The following is a 21,318-nucleotide window of genomic DNA, read 5'->3' on the forward strand; positions in this document are numbered from 1 at the left end:
CACCTTTAATCGGTAATGGCAAGTTGAACCTTGCTTTTTGGTCTGGTTTGTAACAGAAAGAAAAGGGTTTTTTCTTACCCGGGAAAAAAAATTGGGATTCTTTTCATTCAAATAGATATTGTACCCTCATTTTGAAATCATGTATTTTTTAACTTTTATAATTATTTATTTATTACTCGGATTTTATTGCACTTAATTAGACGCATATTTGATAGTAATAAGATCATTCGGAAAATTGTAACATAAAAAACAAATATTTATTTTTCTCCCTAATCTTGTTTAAAGACCACAAATCACTGACATACAAAAACAAATGCAATCGAAAACCATTATGATTCCCAATTTTCGGCAACGAAAATGGACAATTCTTAACAATCCATCACCTAGATTGCATATGTGCAGATTAGTTACTCTAGTTAACTAATTAAACTAGACAATAAAAGATATATGGCAAGTCTATATACTGTCATATAATTACGAATCAGATTGGATTCACCAAGAAAACTATAAAACGGGGTTAGTTATCATGTAGTGGAACACCATTTTTCTAGTAACGAATATTCTACTGATTAATTGAGTGCAATTACTATAACTATATTAGCTTGAAGTTCTATAGTACTTTTATGCCCAATACAATGGTGAGGCTTTTAAATATCATAATGTTATGTGTAATTTTTCGTATAAAATTATTCTGTTTAGCTAACGAAATCTCTTTTAATGTGGTTTTTTTTTTTTTAAATTATCATAATTATGGAATTATCCTTATATTTTATGATTATTCTAAGAATATCATTCAGATTTTTTTCCCCCTTCCAAATACCAGTGGAAACGGCTCATATTCTAATTGAAACTCTTTTTTCTTAAAGCTAAAATGAAATTGTAATTGTAAAAGTAATAAAAAAAAAATTTACGAAATAGTATTTCCTGAGCTAGAAATACTGAAATATTTTCTGAGCTTAGAAAATTTAGTTTTGACGTAAAAGTGTGACCGATTTTTCATGGTACTGACGTTACACGTACAAGAGACAGGAAATGAGAAGAGAACAATGGCTCATCGGAGTAGTACAGTCATTCGCTCACTTATCTCTCAAAGCTGTCACCGTTTCTATTCGAAGCCGTCGAAACCTTCGGTGGCGAGTCTGGTGAACTCGCTCGCTCGCGTTCTGAGCGACCACCGAAACACACGCGACGACTTGGAGCCTTTACTCTCCTCCTTCGTGCGACACGTGTCACCGAACCTCGTCGAACAAGTCCTCAAGCGATGCAAAAACCTCGGCTTCTCCGCCCACAGATTCTTCCTCTGGGCCAAAGGAATCCCGGGATTCCAACACAGCTACGAGAGCCACCAAATCCTGGTCGACGTTCTGGGTAGCAACAAGCAGTTCGACTCGCTCTGGGACCTCCTCGTCGCCTCGTCGACGTCAGAGACTCCGGTCGATTCCAGGTCGGCTCCGAGATCTTCCGCGTCGTTTTCCGAGCCTACGCGAGACTCAACTTGCCCGCCGAAGCCGTCGGAGCGTTCGATCGAATGCCCGAGTTCGGAGCCAAACCCGGCGTTGACGATCTCAACAACCTCTTGCACGCCCTCTCTGGTCGAAAGTTAAGTTTAACTATTTTCTCTCTCCTCTCTCTCTCTCTTTCCTTCTTCTTTTCTTCTCTGCATTTTTTTCTTTCCTGCGATTGAGAAAAAAATAATTTCTATTTTTTTCTTCTTTTCTTTCATGAGAGGCCGTTGATGATGACGATCCCGGACTCCCTGGAAGCCTCGGTGACGAAGCCGTCGGGCTTGATCGCAATGCAAGGAGTGAAGGTTCGCAAGTAGTGGTCGTGGATGAGAACCTCCTTGTCCGAGGCTCCGCTGCGGACCCAGAGGGGCTCGTCGGTCTGGGCCATCTTGTCGAGCTCGTCCATGGTGGCGAGGGCGAGCTCGAGGTACATGGAGCGCTCCACGAGGGCGGAGGGGCGGGGGGCGGAGAGCTGGGAGTAGTAGTCGGGCATGGGGGCTCCGAAGCCGTTGCCGCCGATGCCGAGCTCGAGGGCGGAGCTGGGGAGATGCCCGTCTCGGCGAAGCCAAGCCCGTCTCGGTGCCCTCGTCCCCGCTTCCTCTGCAAGAAAAGGAAGCTGTGTCAGGGCCAATTTTGGGAACAAACCCGCCGTCAGAGTCGAGGGCTTCGATTGCCTTGACAGGGATAGCCGAAACTGTAGTTTGTCTATTGGGTATAAAAGGGTCTGTGAAGGGGTTTTTGGTTTTGTATTTTTAAAGAGTCTTCTTGTTTCACACACCCATCCTTTTGTTTTTTTTGTTTTTTTTAAGGCAGCTTTGCTGTAGTGGGGATTGAACCCACGACCTCCACACAGGAGGCGGTGTGGAATTACCACTAGACTATCCTAGGTACCACACACCCATCCTTTTGTAAAGTGTCGGTCTTGTGATGGATGTTTTTTTTTTCTTTTGAGCTGTTAAAGAGAAAAGTTTTGAGTGAGCGGCTTCTGAAACGTATCTGTATAAAAAGAGCCTCGTCTGAATAGCTTAATCTAGCTTCCATTTCAGCGACACTGGATAGAAATGAACAAGCTCAAGCAGAGAAGAAAAGAAGAAGAAGAAGAAAGGAGAGAGAGAGAGAGAGAGAGAGAGAGAGAGAGAGATAATGGCTGTGTTTGGCATAGCTTTGCTTTTTAAAAAAGTGATTTTAAAATAGCTGTACAAAAAAACTGTTGTTTTAAAAAACAGACGAGTGTTTGGTAAACTATTGTAAAATAGCTGTAGCTGTTAACAAAAGCTGATTTAGTGTTTGGTAAAATATATATTAATATTTATAAGTGATAATTATTTATATAAAATGTAATTAATAATAATAATAAGATATATTTTGTTATATAAAAAATATATCAAAGTGGGTGTCTATAGAATGTAAAAAATAAATTATAAATTTTGGTGACGTCAAAAAAATTATTTGATAAAAGCATATAAAGATAATTAGAATTAAAAGTTAGTGTAAGAGAACAAAAAAGTTAAGAGAGAGAAATTACAATCCAAAAACTAAAGCTACGTATAAAAGCTACAAATTGTAGCTTTTGGTTTTTTAGTTAAAATATTCAAAAACACTTTTTAGCTTTTAGAAAAAGCAATTTTACCAAACACTTAAATGTAATTTAACTTTTAGAAAAAACTAAAATCAAGCTTAATAAACTGAACCAAACATAGTCAATATATATATATATATATATATATATTAATATTTAATTATTTAATCTAATAATAATATTTAAATATTAAAACTATTTAGAATAATAGAAAAATACTCTTATACTTTTTAAATTTTTGCCACGTGATCAAAAAGTTAAACTTAACGTCCAAATACTGACGGAAGTGGCAAGTTGTAACACGTGTCTAAGTTCTGAGATTAGTTCTGCAACAATTCCGAGTCCAGGGGGTGAAATGAAATCGAGGTACGAGTCCATTGGATAAAAAAGGAATTAATCCTTCATGTTTATAATTAAAAAAAAACTAAATTTATTCAAAGTTAGTTAAGGTTAAATTTTTTTAAGAAGAGAGAGCTTAAGTAAAAAAAAAATAGAAGAGAAAAATAAGATAATATTTTTTTAAAATCAATTTTGATGATAAGATATATTGTGCCGTGCCCCTAGTAATAAGAAATGCCAATAAACTAAGGCGAGAAATTGCCCATAACAAATAACATTGGTGTGACACTGAGAAGACAAATCCCACTTTGATGCTTTTTCTCGAGTACACTCGACAGCATATATACTAAACTATGGTCAGAATCACAAAAACAAATATATTTTAAAATTCTTACAAGTAGAAATGGTCAGTATCCGTGGAACAATTTGGACCGCGCCATATTTTCTTTACTTTTTTAGTCAATGCACTTGAATCCCATGATTGTCACCGCCTTGGTTTTCTTATTCTATTAAATTTAAAACTTCGTCTTACACAAAGGAAACCGCCCCAGGTATCTTCCAAGCTTTTCTCAAACATTCCCAATTAAAAAAAAATAATAATAATATACAAGCCTCTTAAAAAAGACAAGCAAATAATAGAAATCTTCTACTATATAAACTACAATCCCGCACTGCGGACAACACAACAAAACAAACTCGCAAAACATTCGCTCTCTCTCTCTCTTTATACACCTACACACAAAAAACAAAAAATAGTTATCCAAGAAATGGACACGAAGATAGGCCACGTGGACGCGTGCCAGGCCTCAAGCAGCGACGTGGTGGGGTGCCCGTCGAACGGAAGCGTAGCGGCGATGCAGTGCTCGGCGGTGCTGTCGTCGGCGGGGGCGACGCTGGGGAGGCACTTGGCGCGGAGGCTGGTTCAGGTGGGCGTGAGTGAGGTGTTCACGGTGCCGGGGGATTTCAACCTGACGCTACTGGACCATCTCATCGCCGAGCCGGGGCTCAACAACGTCGGCTGCTGCAACGAGCTCAACGCCGGCTACGCCGCGGACGGCTACGCGCGCGCACGTGGCGTCGGCGCGTGCGTCGTCACGTTCACCGTCGGCGGGCTCAGCGTCCTCAACGCCATCGCCGGCGCCTACAGCGAGAACCTCCCCGTGATCTGTATCGTCGGTGGTCCAAACACCAACGACTACGGGACCAACAGGATTCTCCACCACACTATTGGCCTCCCTGATTTCTCTCAGGAGCTTCGCTGCTTCCAGACCGTCACTTGCTACCAGGTTCCTTCATTATTCAATATTCATCTCTCTCCCTCCCTCCCTCCCTATTAACATCATCTTTTCAAATGCTCATGAATTTGCTTAAAAGATGACCGATTAATATATATGGTCGCGTCGTTGTAGCATTTCGTGTTTTTTTTTTTTTTTTTTTTTTTTTTTTTGTATATTTAAATTAATGAATTGATCTAAACCGTTTTTTTTTGGGGGGGTGCGATAGTTATCATTCGTTTCTTTGGAAAATAATAATGGGAAACGCATTCATTGGTTATGTGAGAAAAATCATATGCTCAAGAAAATAAAATTTCGGACATGAGGTTGTAAGAAGCTGATTTGATTTTGCTGTATATGTTGTGTAATTTCTTGTAGGCGGTGGTGAATAACTTGGAGGACGCTCATGAGCAAATAGACACGGCGATCTCAACGGCTCTGAAGGAAAGCAAGCCCGTGTACATCAGCATCAGCTGCAATCTCCCCGCCATCCCTCACCCCACCTTCAGCCGCGACCCCGTCCCCTTCTCCCTCTCCCCAAAGTAAACCTCGCTCTCCGTATCAAACACTCATTATCGATTCTCGATGATTGACTAGCTATAGGTGTGGTGATCCAGGTTGAGCAACCAGATGGGACTCGAGGCGGCAGTGGAGGCGGCGGCGGAGTTCCTGAACAGAGCGGTGAAGCCGGTGGTGGTGGGCGGGCCCAAGCTGCGCGTGGCCCGAGCGATCGAGGCGTTCGTCGAGCTGGCGGACGCGAGCGGGTACGCGGTGGCGGTGATGCCGTCGGCCAAAGGGCTCGTCCCGGAGCACCACCCGCGGTTCATAGGGACGTACTGGGGCGCGGTGAGCACCGCCTTCTGCGCGGAGATCGTCGAGTCCGCCGACGCTTACCTCTTCGCGGGCCCCGTCTTCAACGACTACAGCTCCGTCGGGTACTCCCTGCTCCTGAGGAGGGAGAAGGCGGTGATCGTCCAGCCCGGCCGCGTCACCGTCGGCAACGGCCCCGCCTTCGGCTGCATCCTCATGGACGACTTCCTGCGCGCCCTCGCCAAGCGCCTGCGCAGGAACACCACCGCCTTCGAGAACTACGATCGCATCTTCGTCCCCCCCGGGAGCCCCCTCAAGTGCCGCCCCGGCGAGCCTCTCCGTGTCAACGTCATGTTCCAGCACGTGCAGCGCATGCTCTCCGCCGACACCGCCGTTGTCGCCGAGACCGGCGACTCGTGGTTCAACTGCCAGAAGCTCAAGCTCCCGCGCGGGTGCGGCTATGAGTTCCAGATGCAGTACGGGTCCATCGGGTGGTCCGTCGGAGCCACGCTCGGCTATGCGCAGGCTCTGCCTGAGAAGAGAGTCATATCTTTCATCGGAGATGGAAGTTTCCAGGTTTCTGTCCCCCGCCCCCATATTCAATTGTTTGGCGTAGGTGAACTCTTTTTTGTGACTCTCCTTTCGCGTATTACTAACGTAGGTGACGGCTCAAGATGTGTCGACGATGTTGAGGTGCGGACAGAGGACCATCATCTTCCTCATCAACAACGGCGGGTACACGATCGAGGTCGAGATCCACGACGGGCCTTACAATGTCATCAAGAACTGGAATTACACTGCCCTTGTCGACGCAATTCACAACGGTCAAGGCAACTGTTGGACTACAAAGGTTAGTGTTCAGAACTTTTAGACTGGGTGTTGGTTTGAGCTAACATATGCAAGTAAGATAAAAACGGGAGTGCCGTGATTGAATATGGTATTGGATGTTGATGAATTGCCTTTGTTTGAACGTAGGTGGGAAGTGAAGAGGAATTGATTGAAGCAATTGAGATAGCCAGTGGTGAGAAGAAAGACTGTTTGTGCTTCATTGAGGTGATTGTTCACAAAGATGACACAAGCAAAGAGCTTCTCGAGTGGGGCTCTAGGGTCTCTGCTGCCAATAGTCGCCCACCAAATCCACAGTAAAACATATAATGTGAATAACAAAAGTAACCAAAAAAAAAAAAGTATATTAAGCTGGAAGATTGTACATGATGTGAATCATGTGACATGATAAGTCGCTATGGTTGGGAACCCGTAAATACTTCTGCTAGAAAAAAGGTTGTGATAGGATACGCTGATTTTTTTCGTGCTCTTGTTCCGGTCAAGCGATCTTCTTCAGATGATCCGTCCAACCCAAGATTAGCTATAATGTCTTGAAGTTTTTTTTGTAACGTTGTAAAGTTCGTTTAACTCTTTGCTTCTATTAGAAAGAGACGATATAAAAAACAAACTAATTTATGAAACTTATTAGAGATCAACTTATTATGTGAATGTGTGGATTGGAATCAAGAAAATTCAAAGTTAAAAATATTTAAAGGAAAAAAAATTTACGCAACCTTCGCATTAAAAAATTTCACCGATTTTAGTATATGGTATTCGAACTGTTCTTTTTTTTTTTTTTTTTTTTTTTTTTATTCATGTCAATATTTTGTATATAAGTTAATAGGTTATCAATAGTGTCTTCGTTGAAATTTGAGTAACATTAAATAGGTGTTTTAATTAGCTCAATTTAATTTGTTCACTAAAATACAAAATAGTGTGTTGTTGATTGAGAAAGTGAGTTTGAGTGTGGGAAAGAGTCCCACATGGAACAAATACTAAGGTAAATGAGAAAATGACGAAGTCATTCCAGCTCGACTGGGCGAGGTCGACTGGACGAAGTGACGAAGTCATTCCAGCTCGACCTCCAGGCGAGCTCGACCCCAGGTGAGCTCGACCTCGAGGCGAAACGGCACGGCCCGCGGGCTTCTCGCGGCGATTCTCGCCAACGGTCGCGCCTTCTCATTTAGTAGTTATTTTTGGTTACCATTCGAACTAACGGTCACGTCGCTTCGAAACGAACGATCGTTTGGCCAACGGTCGTGTCGTTTGCGACTATAACCGTAATTCGACCGAATCAGTGCGACTGTTCGTCGAACCTCTTCACGAACGGGTACGATTGCTTATATAATCCGACTTCAGATTCAGTAATCAACACAGGTTTTCGAACCAACTTTCTCTCTTCCTGAAACACTTATCCAGAAACATCGTTCTTGCTTATTTTCGGATTTTCACTCTGTCTTGGTGCAGTCTGAATTAGGCTTGTCGTATCTTGCGGTATTCTTGTACAGAAACCTTAAGACACTTTGGGGTACTCGAAATACTATAAGGAAAGCGTTCCTATGCGTGATTCAAGCCTCGACATCTTCAATTTCGAAGAATTATCTAACAATCTTATAGTATCTTGTGCTATGGCTACCGATGCGTCTGTTTCGAGTCTGAAAGTGATGAGCCAGGACTTCGTCAAGTTAATTGGATCGCTTCGACGGCACCAACTTCACCCGCTGGCAGGACAAGATGCGGTTCTTCCTCACCGCCATGAAGATCTTCTACGTGCTCGACCCGACGTTGGAGCCCATCCTGGAGCCGACAGACAATGATGATGAAGAACTCAAGGCGGACCGGAAGAAGCGTCAAGAGGATGAGCTGCTGTGCCGGGGACATATTCTGAACACATTGCCAGACCGACTCTACGATCTCTACACCGACAATCCATCGGCGGTCGAGATATGGAAGGCTCTCGAGTACAAGTTCAAGGCGGAAGAAGAAGGTACCAAAAAGTTCCTTGTCTCGAGTTACTTTGATTTCAAGATGTTTGATGACAAGCTTATACTTGCTCAAGTTCATGAATTGCAAGTTATTGTCAACAAATTGAGGACTGTGAAGATAGATGTTCCGGAGACTTTCCAAGTTGGTGCGATTATTGCGAAGTTGCCCAATTCGTGGAAAGGCTATCGGAAGAAACTTCTTCACAACACCGAGGACTTCTCTTTGGAGAAAATCCATAAACATCTTCGAATCGAGGAGGAATCGAGGATGAGAGAGAAGACGACGGATGCCGGAACTTCCAAGGCAAATGCTGTGAGCGCTAAAGGCAAAAGGAAGAGAAATGACAAGGAAGGTTTTTCGGGTTCCAAAAAGGACTCGAAGAAATTCAAGCATTTCGGCAAATCCACGTTCGATAACAAGCCCGTGTCCAAGAGGTCCAAAGGGGGCTGCTATGTGTGTGGCAAACCCGGTCACTATGCTCGAGATTGTCGACACCGCAAGACAGAAGAGAAAGAGGTCGACGCCACTATGACCGATACTAACATAGTCGCTACGTTGAGCGAACTCATGGCGGTCAACGGCAAGGTTCAAGGGTGGTGGTACGACACTTGTGCTACCGTCCACGTCACCTATGATAGGGCTGCCTTCAAAACCTATTCTGAAGTCAACGATGGACAAACAGTTCAGATGGGAAACGAGCATCGCTCTCAAGTTGTCGGCATCGGAAACGTGGATCTCAACTTCACCTCCGGGAAAACGGTCACTTTGACCAATGTTCTCCATGTTCCGGATATGTGTAGGAACCTAGTTAGTGGTGATCTCCTAGGCAAACCGGGGATCAAATCTGTGTATGAGTCGGGCAAGCTTATCTTGACCCGTAATGGTGTATTTGTTGGCAAAGGCTATTCCAGTGAAGGGATGGTCAAACTTTGTATTATTGACAATGTTATTAATGAAATTTCTCCTTCTGCTTATATGGTTGATTCCGTTTCTTTATGGCATAGTAGATTAGCACATATTGGTTTTAGCACTATGAAAAGATTAATCAAATGTGGTTTAATTTCGTGCAAATCTGATAAATTAGATAAATGTGAAATATGTGTGAAATCTAAAATGATAAAGAAACCGTTTTATAGTGTAGAGAGAAATTCTAAGTTGTTAGATCTTATACACTCTGATATATGTGAATTTGATGGCATGTTAACCCGTGGGGGAAATAGGTACTTTATTACCTTTATTGATGATTGCTCTAGATTTACATATGTGTATTTATTGAAACATAAAGATGATGCTTTTAATGTTTTTAAGGTGTATAAGGCTGAAGTAGAAAATCAATTAGGAGTTAATATTAAAGTCCTTAGAAGTGATAGGGGTGGTGAATATTTTCCTAGTGATTTTAATACATTTTGTGAAAAAATGGTATTGTTCATGAATGTTCCGCACCTAGAACACCACAACAAAACGGTTTAGCCGAACGTAAAAATATGACACTTCAAGAGATGATAAATGCCATGTTAATGCATTCTGAATTACATTTTAGTTTGTGGGGTGAAACTTTACTTTCCGCATGTCATATTTTAAACCGTATTCCTTTAAAGAAAACCCAAATATCTCCGTACGAGGTATGGAAAGGGCGAAAGCCGAATATTGGGTATTTCAAAGTGTGGGGGTGTCTAGCCTACGACAAAAACATGGATCCTAAAAGGACCAAGTTGGGTCCTCGAGCGATACGAAGTGCTTTTGTTGGCTATGCTACGAATAGCAAGGCATATAGACTTCTAAACTTAGAGTCTAATGTCATAGTGGAATCCCGAGATGTGGAATTCTTTGAGAATCTTAACTCGAAAGAAAAAGAATCTCAAAATTCCACTAATGAAGAACCTCGAGAGGAAAGTTCTTCTAAGGTAGTTGTAGAACAACCCGAACTTCGGAGAAGCAAAAGAGTCCGTAAGACTAAGGATTTAGATTCTCGCCTCATTTCTTTTTACCTAGTAGAAGGAAATAAAGAGAGTTTTGCTCGAAAGATTCCTATTATTCTTCTTATTGAAGATGATCCTAAGACTTATAATGAAGCTATGGCTTCTCGAGACTCCGCCTTTTGGAAGGATGCTATCCAAGATGAAATGGATTCTATTATGTCAAACCATACTTGGGAGATTGTCGACCTACCCAAAGGGTCGAGACCTATTGGGAGTAAGTGGGTGTTCCGAAAGAAGTACCATAGTGATGGTACTCTTAACACTTACAAGGTTAGATTAGTAGCCAAAGGATTTCAACAACGGGAAGAAATTGATTACTTTGACACATATGCACCGGTAGCGAGGACAACAACAATTAGAGTGTTGTTTGCCTTGGCTTCTTTGTATAACCTCAATGTTCATCAAATGGATGTCAAGACGGCATTCTTAAATGGAGATCTCGATGAGGAGATTTACATGGAGCAGCCGGAAGGTTATGTGCTTCCGGGTAATGAACAAAAGGTTTGCAAACATGTTAAATCCTTATATGGATTAAAACAAGCACCCAAACAATGGCATCAAAAGTTTGACTCAGTCATACTTTCGAATGGATTTGTTCCTAACGTTTGTGACAAGTGTTTGTACTCAAAGGTGCGTGGTAACCTTGTGATCCTCCTATGTCTCTATGTTGATGATATGTTGATCATTAGCAATGAGATGAAAGGAATATTAGAAACAAAGAGGTTTCTATCTTCTACTTTCAAAATGAAAGATCTTGGACAAGTTGATACTATTTTGGGTATCAAGGTTCGTAGAACCAGTGGGGGTTATGAACTTAGTCAATCACACTATGTTGAAAAAGTGCTTGATAAGTTCAAACATTTAAATTTCAAAGAAGTGAACACCCCATTTGATCCAAGTATAAAACTTGAAAAGAATGATGGAAGGGCTGTGGCTCAATTGGAATATGCTAGTGCTGTTGGTTGCCTTATGTACTTGATGCAATGTACTCAACCAGACATGGCATTCGCCGTTAGTAAAATGAGTAGATTTACTAGCAATCCAAGTACCGAGCATTTGAAGGCCATTGGGAGAATTTTTGGATTTCTTTTGAAAACCAAAAATCTTGGACTTCAATACGGCCAGTTTCCTGCTGTACTAGAAGGATATACTGACGCAAGTTGGATATCGAGTGTCGGAGATAACAAATCTACGACGGGATGGGTGTTTACACTTGCCGGTGGGGCAGTTTCTTGGATATCAAAGAAAGAAACTTGTATCACTCATTCGACCATGGAATCAGAGTTCGTGGCTCTTGCTTCCGCAGGTCAAGAGGCTGAATGGTTGAGGGATCTTCTTTTAGAAGTTCCATTGGCTAAAGACATATATCAACCGTGTCGATACATTGTGATAGTCAATCAACTTTAGCTAGAGCATACAGTGAAGTGTATAATGGAAAGTCTAGACATGACTATGTGAGGAAATTGATCAAAGATGGAATCATTTCGCTCACATATGTGAGATCAAGCTTTAATATTGCTGATCCGTTCACTAAACCTCTTGCAAGAGATTTGGTGAAATCGACCTCGAGAGGTATGGGTCTTAAACTCCTTGAGTAGTGATCTGACAATGATGGAAACCCAACCTAAGGTTAGGAAATGACTAACAATATGTTCAATGGGTACGAACAAGTCATTGAATTGGATATTCGTAACATTATATAATAATGTTGACTGTTACAATCGGGAGGTTGAGTTTCTTAACTCTTAATGAAGTTCAGTCTTGAGGACAAGTATCTATACGTAACAGAGATACTGTAAGAACTTCACCTATGTGAATTTCGGGATGGTGCCGTCCCAAAGTGAGAGTTGGAGTTTCTCTCATGAAAAAAATTCATGAGACATGATGAGCACATGGCCATTAACGGTGCTAAGCGTGTGATATAGGCAAAGAACACTAAAGGGTGTGTGTTGAGTAACACCGATTTTATCACAAGGAAAATAGGTTCAAAGCCTAGCTACCTAATTTCCGATAAAGTCTTGTGTTGCTTATACTAAGGATAAGTTCAAATCGAAAGATACTTATCTGTACTAACACTCTTTGTTTCTTTTCTGGATTCTATTTTGACTTTTCTGAACAAGTGGGGGATTGTTGGAAATTGAGTAACATTAAATAGGTGTTTTAATTAGCTCAATTTAATTTGTTCACTAAAATACAAAATAGTGTGTTGTTGATTGAGAAAGTGAGTTTGAGTGTGGGAAAGAGTCCCACATGGAACAAATACTAAGGTAAATGAGAAAATGACGAAGTCATTCCAGCTCGACTGGGCGAGGTCGACTGGACGAAGTGACGAAGTCATTCCAGCTCGACTTGGCGAGCTCGACCTCCAGGCGAGCTCGACCCCAGGTGAGCTCGACCTCGAGGCGAAACGGCACGGTCCGCGGGCTTCTCGCGGCGATTCTCGCCAACGGTCGCGCCTTCTCATTTAGTAGTTATTTTTGGTTACCGTTCGAACTAACGGTCACGTCGCTTCGAAACGAACGATCGTTTGGCCAACGGTCGTGTCGTTTGCGACTATAACCGTAGTTCGACCGAATCAGTGCGACTGTTCGTCGAACCTCTTCACGAACGGGTACGATTGCTTATATAATCCGACTTCGGATTCAGTAATCAACACAGGTTTTCGAACCAACTTTCTCTCTTCCTGAAACACTTATCCAGAAACATCGTTCTTGCTTATTTTCGGATTTTCACTCTGTCTTTGTGCAGTATGAATTAGGCTTGTCGTATCCTGCGGTATTCTTGTACAGAAACCTTAAGACACTTTGGGGACTCGAAATACTATAAGGAAAGTGTTCCTATGCGTGATTCAAGCCTCGACATCTTCAATTTCGAAGAATTATCTAACATTCTTTACTCGTAATAAACTAAGATTCTAGTTGTTCCCGAATTTTGATATTATCAACATGTTCTTTTTGAATTATTTGTTTAAGTTTAAAGTTGAGCGTGTATCTGGTGGTTTCGAATGTCTTTTTTTTCCTCTGATTGTGTGTAAACTTGAAAATTCGGTTAACTTCAGTTAACCATTAACTGAATTTTTTTTCTCACGGTTAATTGTTAACCGAAATAGAAAAGTGGACAATTAATTGCAATTAATTGTTTTAACCGAAAAGTGGACAATTGCAGCGAAAGTGGACAATTGCTTACGTATCCCACGTATTGTTTTAACACTTTCTTTAAGCCACATCCACATGATGTGATTGTACTGACCTCTTATTTTTCAATTAACCTAGGTTAATTGTTTTTTATTCGGTTAAAATTAACCGTACGATTAATTTTAACCGAAAATTCAATTAAAATTAACCGTACGGTTAATTTTAACCGATTAATTTCGATTAAAATTTAAATCAAAATTTTTTCTTTAACCGAATTTTTTTCTTTGTGTGTACCGTGCGGTTACGTTATTCATTTTTTTGAAGGGGCCTCGTTAAAGCCTCTACGCCTGCAAACCGGTGCGTAGAGGAAAGAGTACTCCGCAATAAATAAAGTATCATAGCAGGATTAGGTTTATTTTGTTATATAAAAAAAAAGTTTGTTAAGGAATGATCGGTCATAATCAATGACCTACTTATAAATGAGTCTCAACTCATTAATAAAAAAAAAAAACTCATGTTTTAACTAAAATTAACTTAATCTCTATCAAAAGAGGAGAGATTAAGTTTGTGAAAGGCTTTTGAGCTTTTTTAATTACAAATTTCACATATTAATCTCTATTTTTTTTTTAAAATAAAATCATTTAAATGGTTAATTTAAGAGGGTGCTTTTAGGGTATTTTGGCTAAAAAATGCTTTTAATGTTTTTAAGAGGGTCCAAAAAGCTTTTAATGTTTTTGACATTTGTCTATGGCTAAAAAATGTGAAGAGGGAGAGAGAGTGTGAACGTGAAAATAGAGAGAGATAACTGATATTTTAATAATTAGAGATTTTGAATAATAAATTAGATTTTATTAATTTCGAAAATAAAATATATTAACTAATTAATAAGAGTAAAAATTGTATAAACAATGTGCCACATAAGTAGAATGGTTAGAAATAAAAAAAATCAGAAATATATGACAAAATGAAATTCTTAAGTTTAAATAAGGTTAGTCGGTTACAAATTTCTTTAAATTATTAATACATATATATACATATATAATATTTTGAATTAAACTCTACGTATATATGCGTGACGCAAGCGTGCCAAAAGAACTAATTTTTATTAGATATAATTATATTATATTATTAAATAAATTATAAATGTCAAGAATCCATTGAATTTAAGAATAAAAAACTCTAACCCAAACGTGATTGGGGCAAGTGGTAAAACAATTTCTTCTCTCACGAGTGAGACGTGAGATCTAATCTCATAGATAATATTGTCCATATTTATTTGATTTTAAAATGTGTTTGTGTGGTAATACAATAAAATTTATTTTATATTTGTCTAACCATCATATTTATAAATATTTGCTATTGCTTATTTGGCTAATAATGACCTCTCTTTTTAAAAAAGAAATAAATAAAAAAAACTTTAATCGGACAATTTTTTTTAGCTATTTTAGCATTTTCACTCAGCATTTTCACAATCCGTTGTTCACAAGCTTCTGGTACAACTTTCTTTCACGTGGCTCCGACTACACGACCATATCATCTCTCTTTCCTCGCGCTCTTTTGCGCTACGTTCTTGTTTGCTAACTTATATATCATACATTAATGGAACGCCCTGCGGAAGTGTTTCGGTGAATTAGGAAAGGAAATGGTAGAAATGATTGTGACAAATGGGCAAATGGGCGTCTCTGGTTTTCAAGGTAGCGTCGCTTTTGCTTTCAATTGTACGAGTAGCAATGCAGTTTCTTCATCTAGGTTTTTTCTTCACTGGAGACCCAGTTTCGGTGTTGATTTTAAGCTTAAGAATGGATTGGTCAAACGTGGGAGGGTCGTTCGAGCCTTGTTGGAAGGCGGGTCTGATGGGAAATCCGTCGGTGGCGCGATTCTTGAGAAGGAGAGTGAGTTCAAGCCTTCGTTTGACGAGTACTTGAAGGTTATGGAGACCGTTAAGACTGTAAGGGATAAGAGACAAGACAGTACTGGCTCTGAGAAGTTAAGGGAAACGCCTTTGGCTGACGGGAATGGGAAAGGTGTGAAATTGAGCGTGTTCGGAGGGAGATTTGAGAAGGAAAAGAAATCAAGGGCTGCAGAGAAAGATGGGTCGTTTATTGGTAGAGATGGCTTCAAGAAACAAGATAGCACCGTGAAAAAGGTAGGCGAAATGAACGGGAGGTCCGGTGACAAACAAAGAAGTTCGGTTGGAACTACGAAATTGATGCAGGGAAGAGAAACGGAACACAGAGATCAGCCTAAACAACACAATCGTTTGGAAGAAGAGGAAGAGGAACCGGACATTGACGACTATAATCAGGGGATGAGAAGTCGAATCGAGAACAAAGCGAGGTCCTCAGAAACGTCTGAGAAGAAAAGAGCCGATGATAGCCGTCGGGGTTACAGATCATCGAGTGAAGTAGTGGAGAGAAAGAGAATTGAAGCTGGAAGTAGTAACAAGCCCCGCGAGGGGTTTGAGAGGAGTCGTGCTCGAAATGGAAGTCCGAGCGACGAAAGACCCAACATGAGAACAGAGGCTTTCAGCAAAAGAGGCGAGGACAAGAGTTTGAATGTGGAAAGAGCTGCTTTTAGATATCTTGGCGAAGAAGATAGTTGCCCTAAGGACGGGCGACAACGTCCTCGGGCTGAAATGGACGAGAAGATTCAAAAGCTAGCAAAGTCGTAAGAAGCTTAACACGTGCTCATTGTTTTGTCTATCAAGTCTCAATTACCTACGCCTGTGTCACCGTTTTGGAAATGTTAATCTGACTTGTTTCTTCTTATTAACTCGATTGCTATTTATGCCTTTGGAATTGGGTCTCGTGATTTTGTGCTCTCTTGATTTTAGTAATTTATTTTATCAGGCTGAATGGTGCAGACTTGGATATGCCTGAGTGGATGTTTGCAAAGATGATGAGGAGTGCACAAATTATATTCACTGATCATTCAATCTCGCGGGTTATTCAGATTTTGGGAAAATTCGGAAATTGGAGGAGGGTGCTACAAGTCATTGAGTGGATTCAAATCCGTGAACGTTTTGAATCGCATAAACTTAGGTAATTTTTTTTACTATACAATTTTCCAATGCCTTACGATTCCCAAAATATATGTACGTGTATGTGTATACATGAGAAATGTATTACCCTGGTAAAGCCAATTTAGAGCCTGATATCTGGCATTAGTATAACATTTTAAGAAGATTAGCATCTGCCAAATTGGGATGCGTAGTTAAATATGGTTGCGAATTTGAGTATGTATCTGTAAAATGACTCAAACTGTGAAGAAATGACATGCTCCATCGACATAGCTGAAGATGACCTGTCTATACTCATATGAATAACTTGAGATCTCATGTGACTCAATCTAGGTATGTATACACGACTGCGCTTTATGTTCTTGGAAAGGCAAGAAGGCCCGTGGAGGCGCTCAATGTATTCAATGCAATGCTGGTAAAATGTCCTCGCACTCTTTTTATTTTGTACATGAAAGAACATAAAACAAAAAAAATTGAGAAACCAAACTTTGAAAGGTCTGTAATATGTTTTTGTATCCCTTCTTTCTGAAACAGGAACAAATGTCCTCATATCCTGACTTGGTAGCTTATCGCTCGATTGCCGTTACTCTTGGACAAGCCGGGCATATGAAGGAACTTTTTGATGTCATAGATATTATGCGCTCACCTCCCAAGAAGATGTTCAAAACAGGGGCTCTTGGGAAGTGGGACCCCCGATTAGAGCCGGATATAGTTGTCTACAATGCGGTGGGTGATTTAGTGATAAATCGTAATTTTGTTTATAAGTATACTAATACAAGCATTATGCAACGTTCATTCATGTATGTGTATCCATGTCGTAGTAATTCTGCTGAGCTAAAAAAATGGTGTTAATTCTATTAAAAAAAAAAAACTGCTGACCTCAATACTTGCATATCTTCGTGTACATTTGGATGGTGGCATGACTGTAGTTTAGGAAAGAACCATTTTGTTATGATTGAAATTTCTTTCGGTTGCGGCCTTAGACGCTGACTTGTTTTGATTATTTGAGAATAAAATAAAAATTACACGAAGTAGTTTTGTCCAATAGGCGTTGTTAATTCTTTGTTAATTTAATTTTATGACATTAATAAAAGATTGCTATTTCTTCTTAAAAAAAAAAAAAAAAAAAGAATTCTTTGTTTGTTTACATATTTATATGACAAAAAAACCTTTCAGGTTTTAAATGCTTGCGTTCAGCAGAAACAATGGGAAGGGGCTTTTTGGGTTATGCGGCAATTAAAGGAGAAAGACATGAAACTTTCGGTCACAACTCACGGACTTTTTATGGAGGTATGAGAGAATAGAGGAGGGATATCATATTTTAGTACCTACTGAATATTAGCACTTGAGAGACAACTGCTTTTCTCTTAGGCTCGTCAATTTAATATAAGACTTAGGAATGTGCTCTTCAGGTGAACTAGAGTAGCCACTTAGGGTTTAGGTAACCAAAGACTCTTCAATTCGTTGCGTTTAATTTCAGTGTTGCTGTATTCTGTTTCCACTTTCCACCTTCCACTTTCCAATCTACTATCATGGATACAAGTACGTGCTTTTGCAAGGGAAATGTTTGTTTTGGGTCAATTTACTTCTTAGCATCACAGATTTTCATATTGTATTGTAAGACATGGGAAAATGTCTTATTAGTCCAGGCATTGGTTTCTAATTAGAGCCATAGTAACATGATCAGGGAAAGATAAGGTCGCTGAGGAATTTAGTTTTAGTGACTCGGTAGACAATGTTTTGTTAGTTTTCACTTACAGCCCAATGAAAGGCCATTACATGTCTTACTTCATTGAGATATTTTTCAGATGTCTATTTTAATTTTTTTTTCTTCCAGTAAATCTAAAGTCTTGTTACCCTAGCCGTTTGTAGTAGTTACTCTTAGTGCTTCTCTTCTTTAAATAATTATGAAGATTTTTCTACCACTGGTTTATTTCTTGCTCATGAAATAATATATCTAAACAATTATTGAGCATAGAAAAGTTGCTCTAGAATTTATTAAACACAGATCTGACATTTACTACGATGATGCAGGTGATGTATGCATGTGGTAAATACAACTTGGTTCATGACTTCTTCAAAAAAGTGCAGAAAACTTCTGTACCGAACGCTTTAACATATAGAGGTATTATTCTGAGCTTGCACTAGAGTTCTCACCAGCAGAAAACTTCTATATCATACGCTTTAACATATAGAGGTGATTTCCTGTGGCTTCTCAAATACAGTCGTTGTGAATACGCTCTGGAAAGAAGGGAAACTCGATGAGGCTGTGCAGGCTGTTCAAGAGATGGAGACAAGAGGAGTGGTCGGTTCTGCTGCTTTGTATTACGACTTTGCTCGTTGCCTGTGCAGTGCTGGAAGGAGTCGGGAGGCTCTATTGCAGGTACTTTTGGTGCTTAGTCTGTTACCAAAAAAAAAAAAAAAAATCTAACTCTTTTTCTTTCTTCTACGAGATTTTGAGCTAAGAATTTAAGCACTCTCTCATTTATTGTGCTTTTTTTATAGTCTTAGCAAGTGGAGATTTGAGTTGAATCGTTAAATGACAGATGTAATTCCGTAGTTTTTTTTTTTTACTTTAGTTTCCCGGCTGGCGTGATAGTCTGCTTATAGTATGACTACTAGAATACCTGCAAATTAATATTAAAAAAAACACTAGTTTACTGTGTTGAAACTATGGTTTAGTCCCTAGGTCCCTTGCCCACACAACATTTGGGTAATTGGAAGCACTAGAAATTGCTAAGAGGGACTTCTTTGCAACAGAAACTTAGCATTTAATAGGAAATTACATTATGACTTGAGCAATCATTGTTTTCTGTAATTTAGCGTTTTAGTTTCCTGATTTGTATTTTTGATACTCTATAATAGTCTTATTTCAGTTAACTAAGTTATCCCTGAAAACCAAAGTGAAATAAACCAAAGGCACGATCGCTGGACCAACAACAGTTACAGAAACAAACTATATTACTTGCAAGAATGAAATGAATAGTATAAAGGTTTTCTGCCTGGAATCTTGTCGTATTATTAGCTTGATGAGCGTAGAGATTTCAGGTTTTTGAAATGTGGGTTTACAGGCTCAGATAATGCATATCTCCATGGTTACTATTGCAGATCGAAAAGATATGCAAGGTTGCAAATAAGCCTCTGGTGGTAACTTACACTGGACTAATACAAGCGTGTTTAGATTCTGGAAATGTCAAAGACGCGACATATATGTTCAACCACATGAAGGACTTCTGTTCCCCTAATCTCGTCACTTGTAACATAATGCTGAAAGGTTATCTGAATCACGGGATGTTCGAAGAAGGAGAAATGATGTTCCGGGAGATGCTAGAAGATGCAAATGGTATCAAGGCGAGAGAGCATGACAGAGTGTTGGTGGCGCCCGATATCTACACATTCAATACTTTTCTCGAAGCCTGTGTCACGGGGAAGAGATGGGACGAGTTCGAGTACGCTTTCAAAAAGATGTTTTATCACGGCTTTCACTTCAACTCGAGGCGCCATCTTCAGCTGATAATGGCTGCTTCTCGAGCCGGGAAGGTAATCGTCTCTTTCTTTTCATATAATTTTTGGAATAAGCTTAAGTCAACACCGCCTCTTGTGGATTCACCTGAGAGAAAATCCTATCGCATATGCATTGGTTTGTCGTAAACCTTGTCATGCTTAATAAGATGGTCATAACTTGTGTGCACTTATCTTTGAACTATAATTTACTTGGGGCTAATGATAATTTTTTTCAAAGGTTGCTAATTGCCTGTGTTTTTTCAGTTGATTTAGATAGCAGTTTGATTATAGCTAAAAGCCGTTACAATAATACTAGAATTTTCTCTATGATTTTATTTCTAAATGAATTTTTTTTTTTCAGGAAGAGTTGGTTGAGGTAACTTGGAATCACTTGGTGGAAACGGGCCGAAGTCCCCCGCCATCTCTCGCCAAAGAAAGGTTTTGTGTGAAGTTGGAGAGAGGAGATTATGCGTGTGCATTGCGTTGCATTTCCAGTCAGAGTCTTACTCGCTCGTCTGACTTCTCCAAGAAAGCTTGGTTGAGACTGCTCAGTGAAAATCCCACAAAGTTTCAGAGAAGCACTATTGACCGACTGATTCACGAGATCAACGATATTGCCGCCGGAACTGAGCAGCCAAATCCATTGTTGGACAATCTATTGGCTTCTTGCGAAGAGTTCTCTAGAACATCATTTGAGGCTGTCAATGTCAAAGTCAAACCACCTGAATCTTCCACTACTTCAGCATCAAATCTGTAACGAACCTCCTCACTCGTTTCTAGTGTTTATATAATTTTTATTTGATTGTAGGGAGATAAAATATTAAGCGTTTGAGTAACAGCTTAAGTGGCGGCAAGTCAAAACTTTAGCTACAAGTAGACCAGTTTCATATTGTTTATTGGAGAGCTACTGTTGGATAATTTAGGGCTGGGTTTTGCCATTGACGTGGGTTTCATCAAGATCGAGCCATTAGGGTCTGTGACTAGCTTCATTCTGAGGCAACTAAACAAGAGCTATAAGAGGTAACAGGGAAAAATGTTTTACCACTATGCCTTATTTTAGAGTTTTATGAAGTTCCGAAGAAAAAAAAAATTGAATCTTCATATATATATATAGGCAAAAAGCCCGCCGCGGACTAAAATAAAGAAATAATGACAGTATTCCCGAGGATATGGCAATCCATCTGGTTGGTGGAGTTAAGAATTTTGGTTTCTTTATTGTTAGAGAAGAAGTGTACATCCAGGAAAGTAGTTAAACATAGTAATTCAGTTGATATTAATAATTCATGCGTAAGTATATATGTGCCTTAGTAAGCTTCTTTAGTTGGCTTATGTTACAAAAGATAGACATCTGTCATGCAATTTCG

The 21,318-nt window shown here is 39.8% G+C and overlaps 2 protein-coding genes across 2 annotated transcripts; both read left to right on the top strand.

The window, feature by feature from the left end:
* The first annotated feature begins 4,085 nt into the window (after positions 1 to 4,085).
* LOC149384988 (pyruvate decarboxylase 1) lies at positions 4,086 to 6,722 on the top strand. The gene is made up of 5 exons (XM_089625568.1): positions 4,086 to 4,709; positions 5,076 to 5,239; positions 5,315 to 6,083; positions 6,169 to 6,357; positions 6,483 to 6,722. The coding sequence occupies exons 1-5, from the start codon at positions 4,191 to 4,193 to the stop codon at positions 6,651 to 6,653; spliced, it is 1,812 nt and encodes a 603-aa protein (XP_089481694.1). The 5' UTR covers positions 4,086 to 4,190; the 3' UTR covers positions 6,654 to 6,722.
* An 8,190-nt stretch (positions 6,723 to 14,912) lies between these two features.
* On the top strand, positions 14,913 to 20,896 carry EMB2279 (pentatricopeptide (PPR) repeat-containing protein). The gene is made up of 9 exons (XM_089626062.1): positions 14,913 to 16,098; positions 16,281 to 16,472; positions 16,784 to 16,865; positions 16,985 to 17,176; positions 17,627 to 17,740; positions 18,485 to 18,575; positions 18,676 to 18,833; positions 19,559 to 19,990; positions 20,316 to 20,896. The coding sequence occupies exons 1-9, from the start codon at positions 15,074 to 15,076 to the stop codon at positions 20,709 to 20,711; spliced, it is 2,682 nt and encodes an 893-aa protein (XP_089482188.1). The 5' UTR covers positions 14,913 to 15,073; the 3' UTR covers positions 20,712 to 20,896.
* The last annotated feature ends 422 nt before the right edge of the window (positions 20,897 to 21,318 follow it).

This window comes from Urtica dioica, chromosome 9 (genome assembly GCF_054948205.1).
Source record: "Urtica dioica subsp. dioica isolate 48M chromosome 9, U.dioica_male_clone48M_v1_H2, whole genome shotgun sequence".
Lineage (NCBI taxonomy): Eukaryota > Viridiplantae > Streptophyta > Magnoliopsida > Rosales > Urticaceae > Urtica > Urtica dioica.

Coding starts and splice junctions, on each gene's coding strand:
- LOC149384988 (XM_089625568.1), top strand. CDS start 4,191: ATGGACACGAAGATAGGCCACGTGGACGCGTGCCAGGCCTCAAGCAGC. Junction 5,240..5,314: donor CCCTTCTCCCTCTCCCCAAA/GTAAACCTCGCT, acceptor GTGGTGATCCAG/GTTGAGCAACCAGATGGGAC. Junction 6,358..6,482: donor GCAACTGTTGGACTACAAAG/GTTAGTGTTCAG, acceptor GTTTGAACGTAG/GTGGGAAGTGAAGAGGAATT.
- EMB2279 (XM_089626062.1), top strand. CDS start 15,074: ATGGTAGAAATGATTGTGACAAATGGGCAAATGGGCGTCTCTGGTTTT. Junction 16,099..16,280: donor ATTCAAAAGCTAGCAAAGTC/GTAAGAAGCTTA, acceptor TTATTTTATCAG/GCTGAATGGTGCAGACTTGG. Junction 16,473..16,783: donor TTTGAATCGCATAAACTTAG/GTAATTTTTTTT, acceptor GACTCAATCTAG/GTATGTATACACGACTGCGC.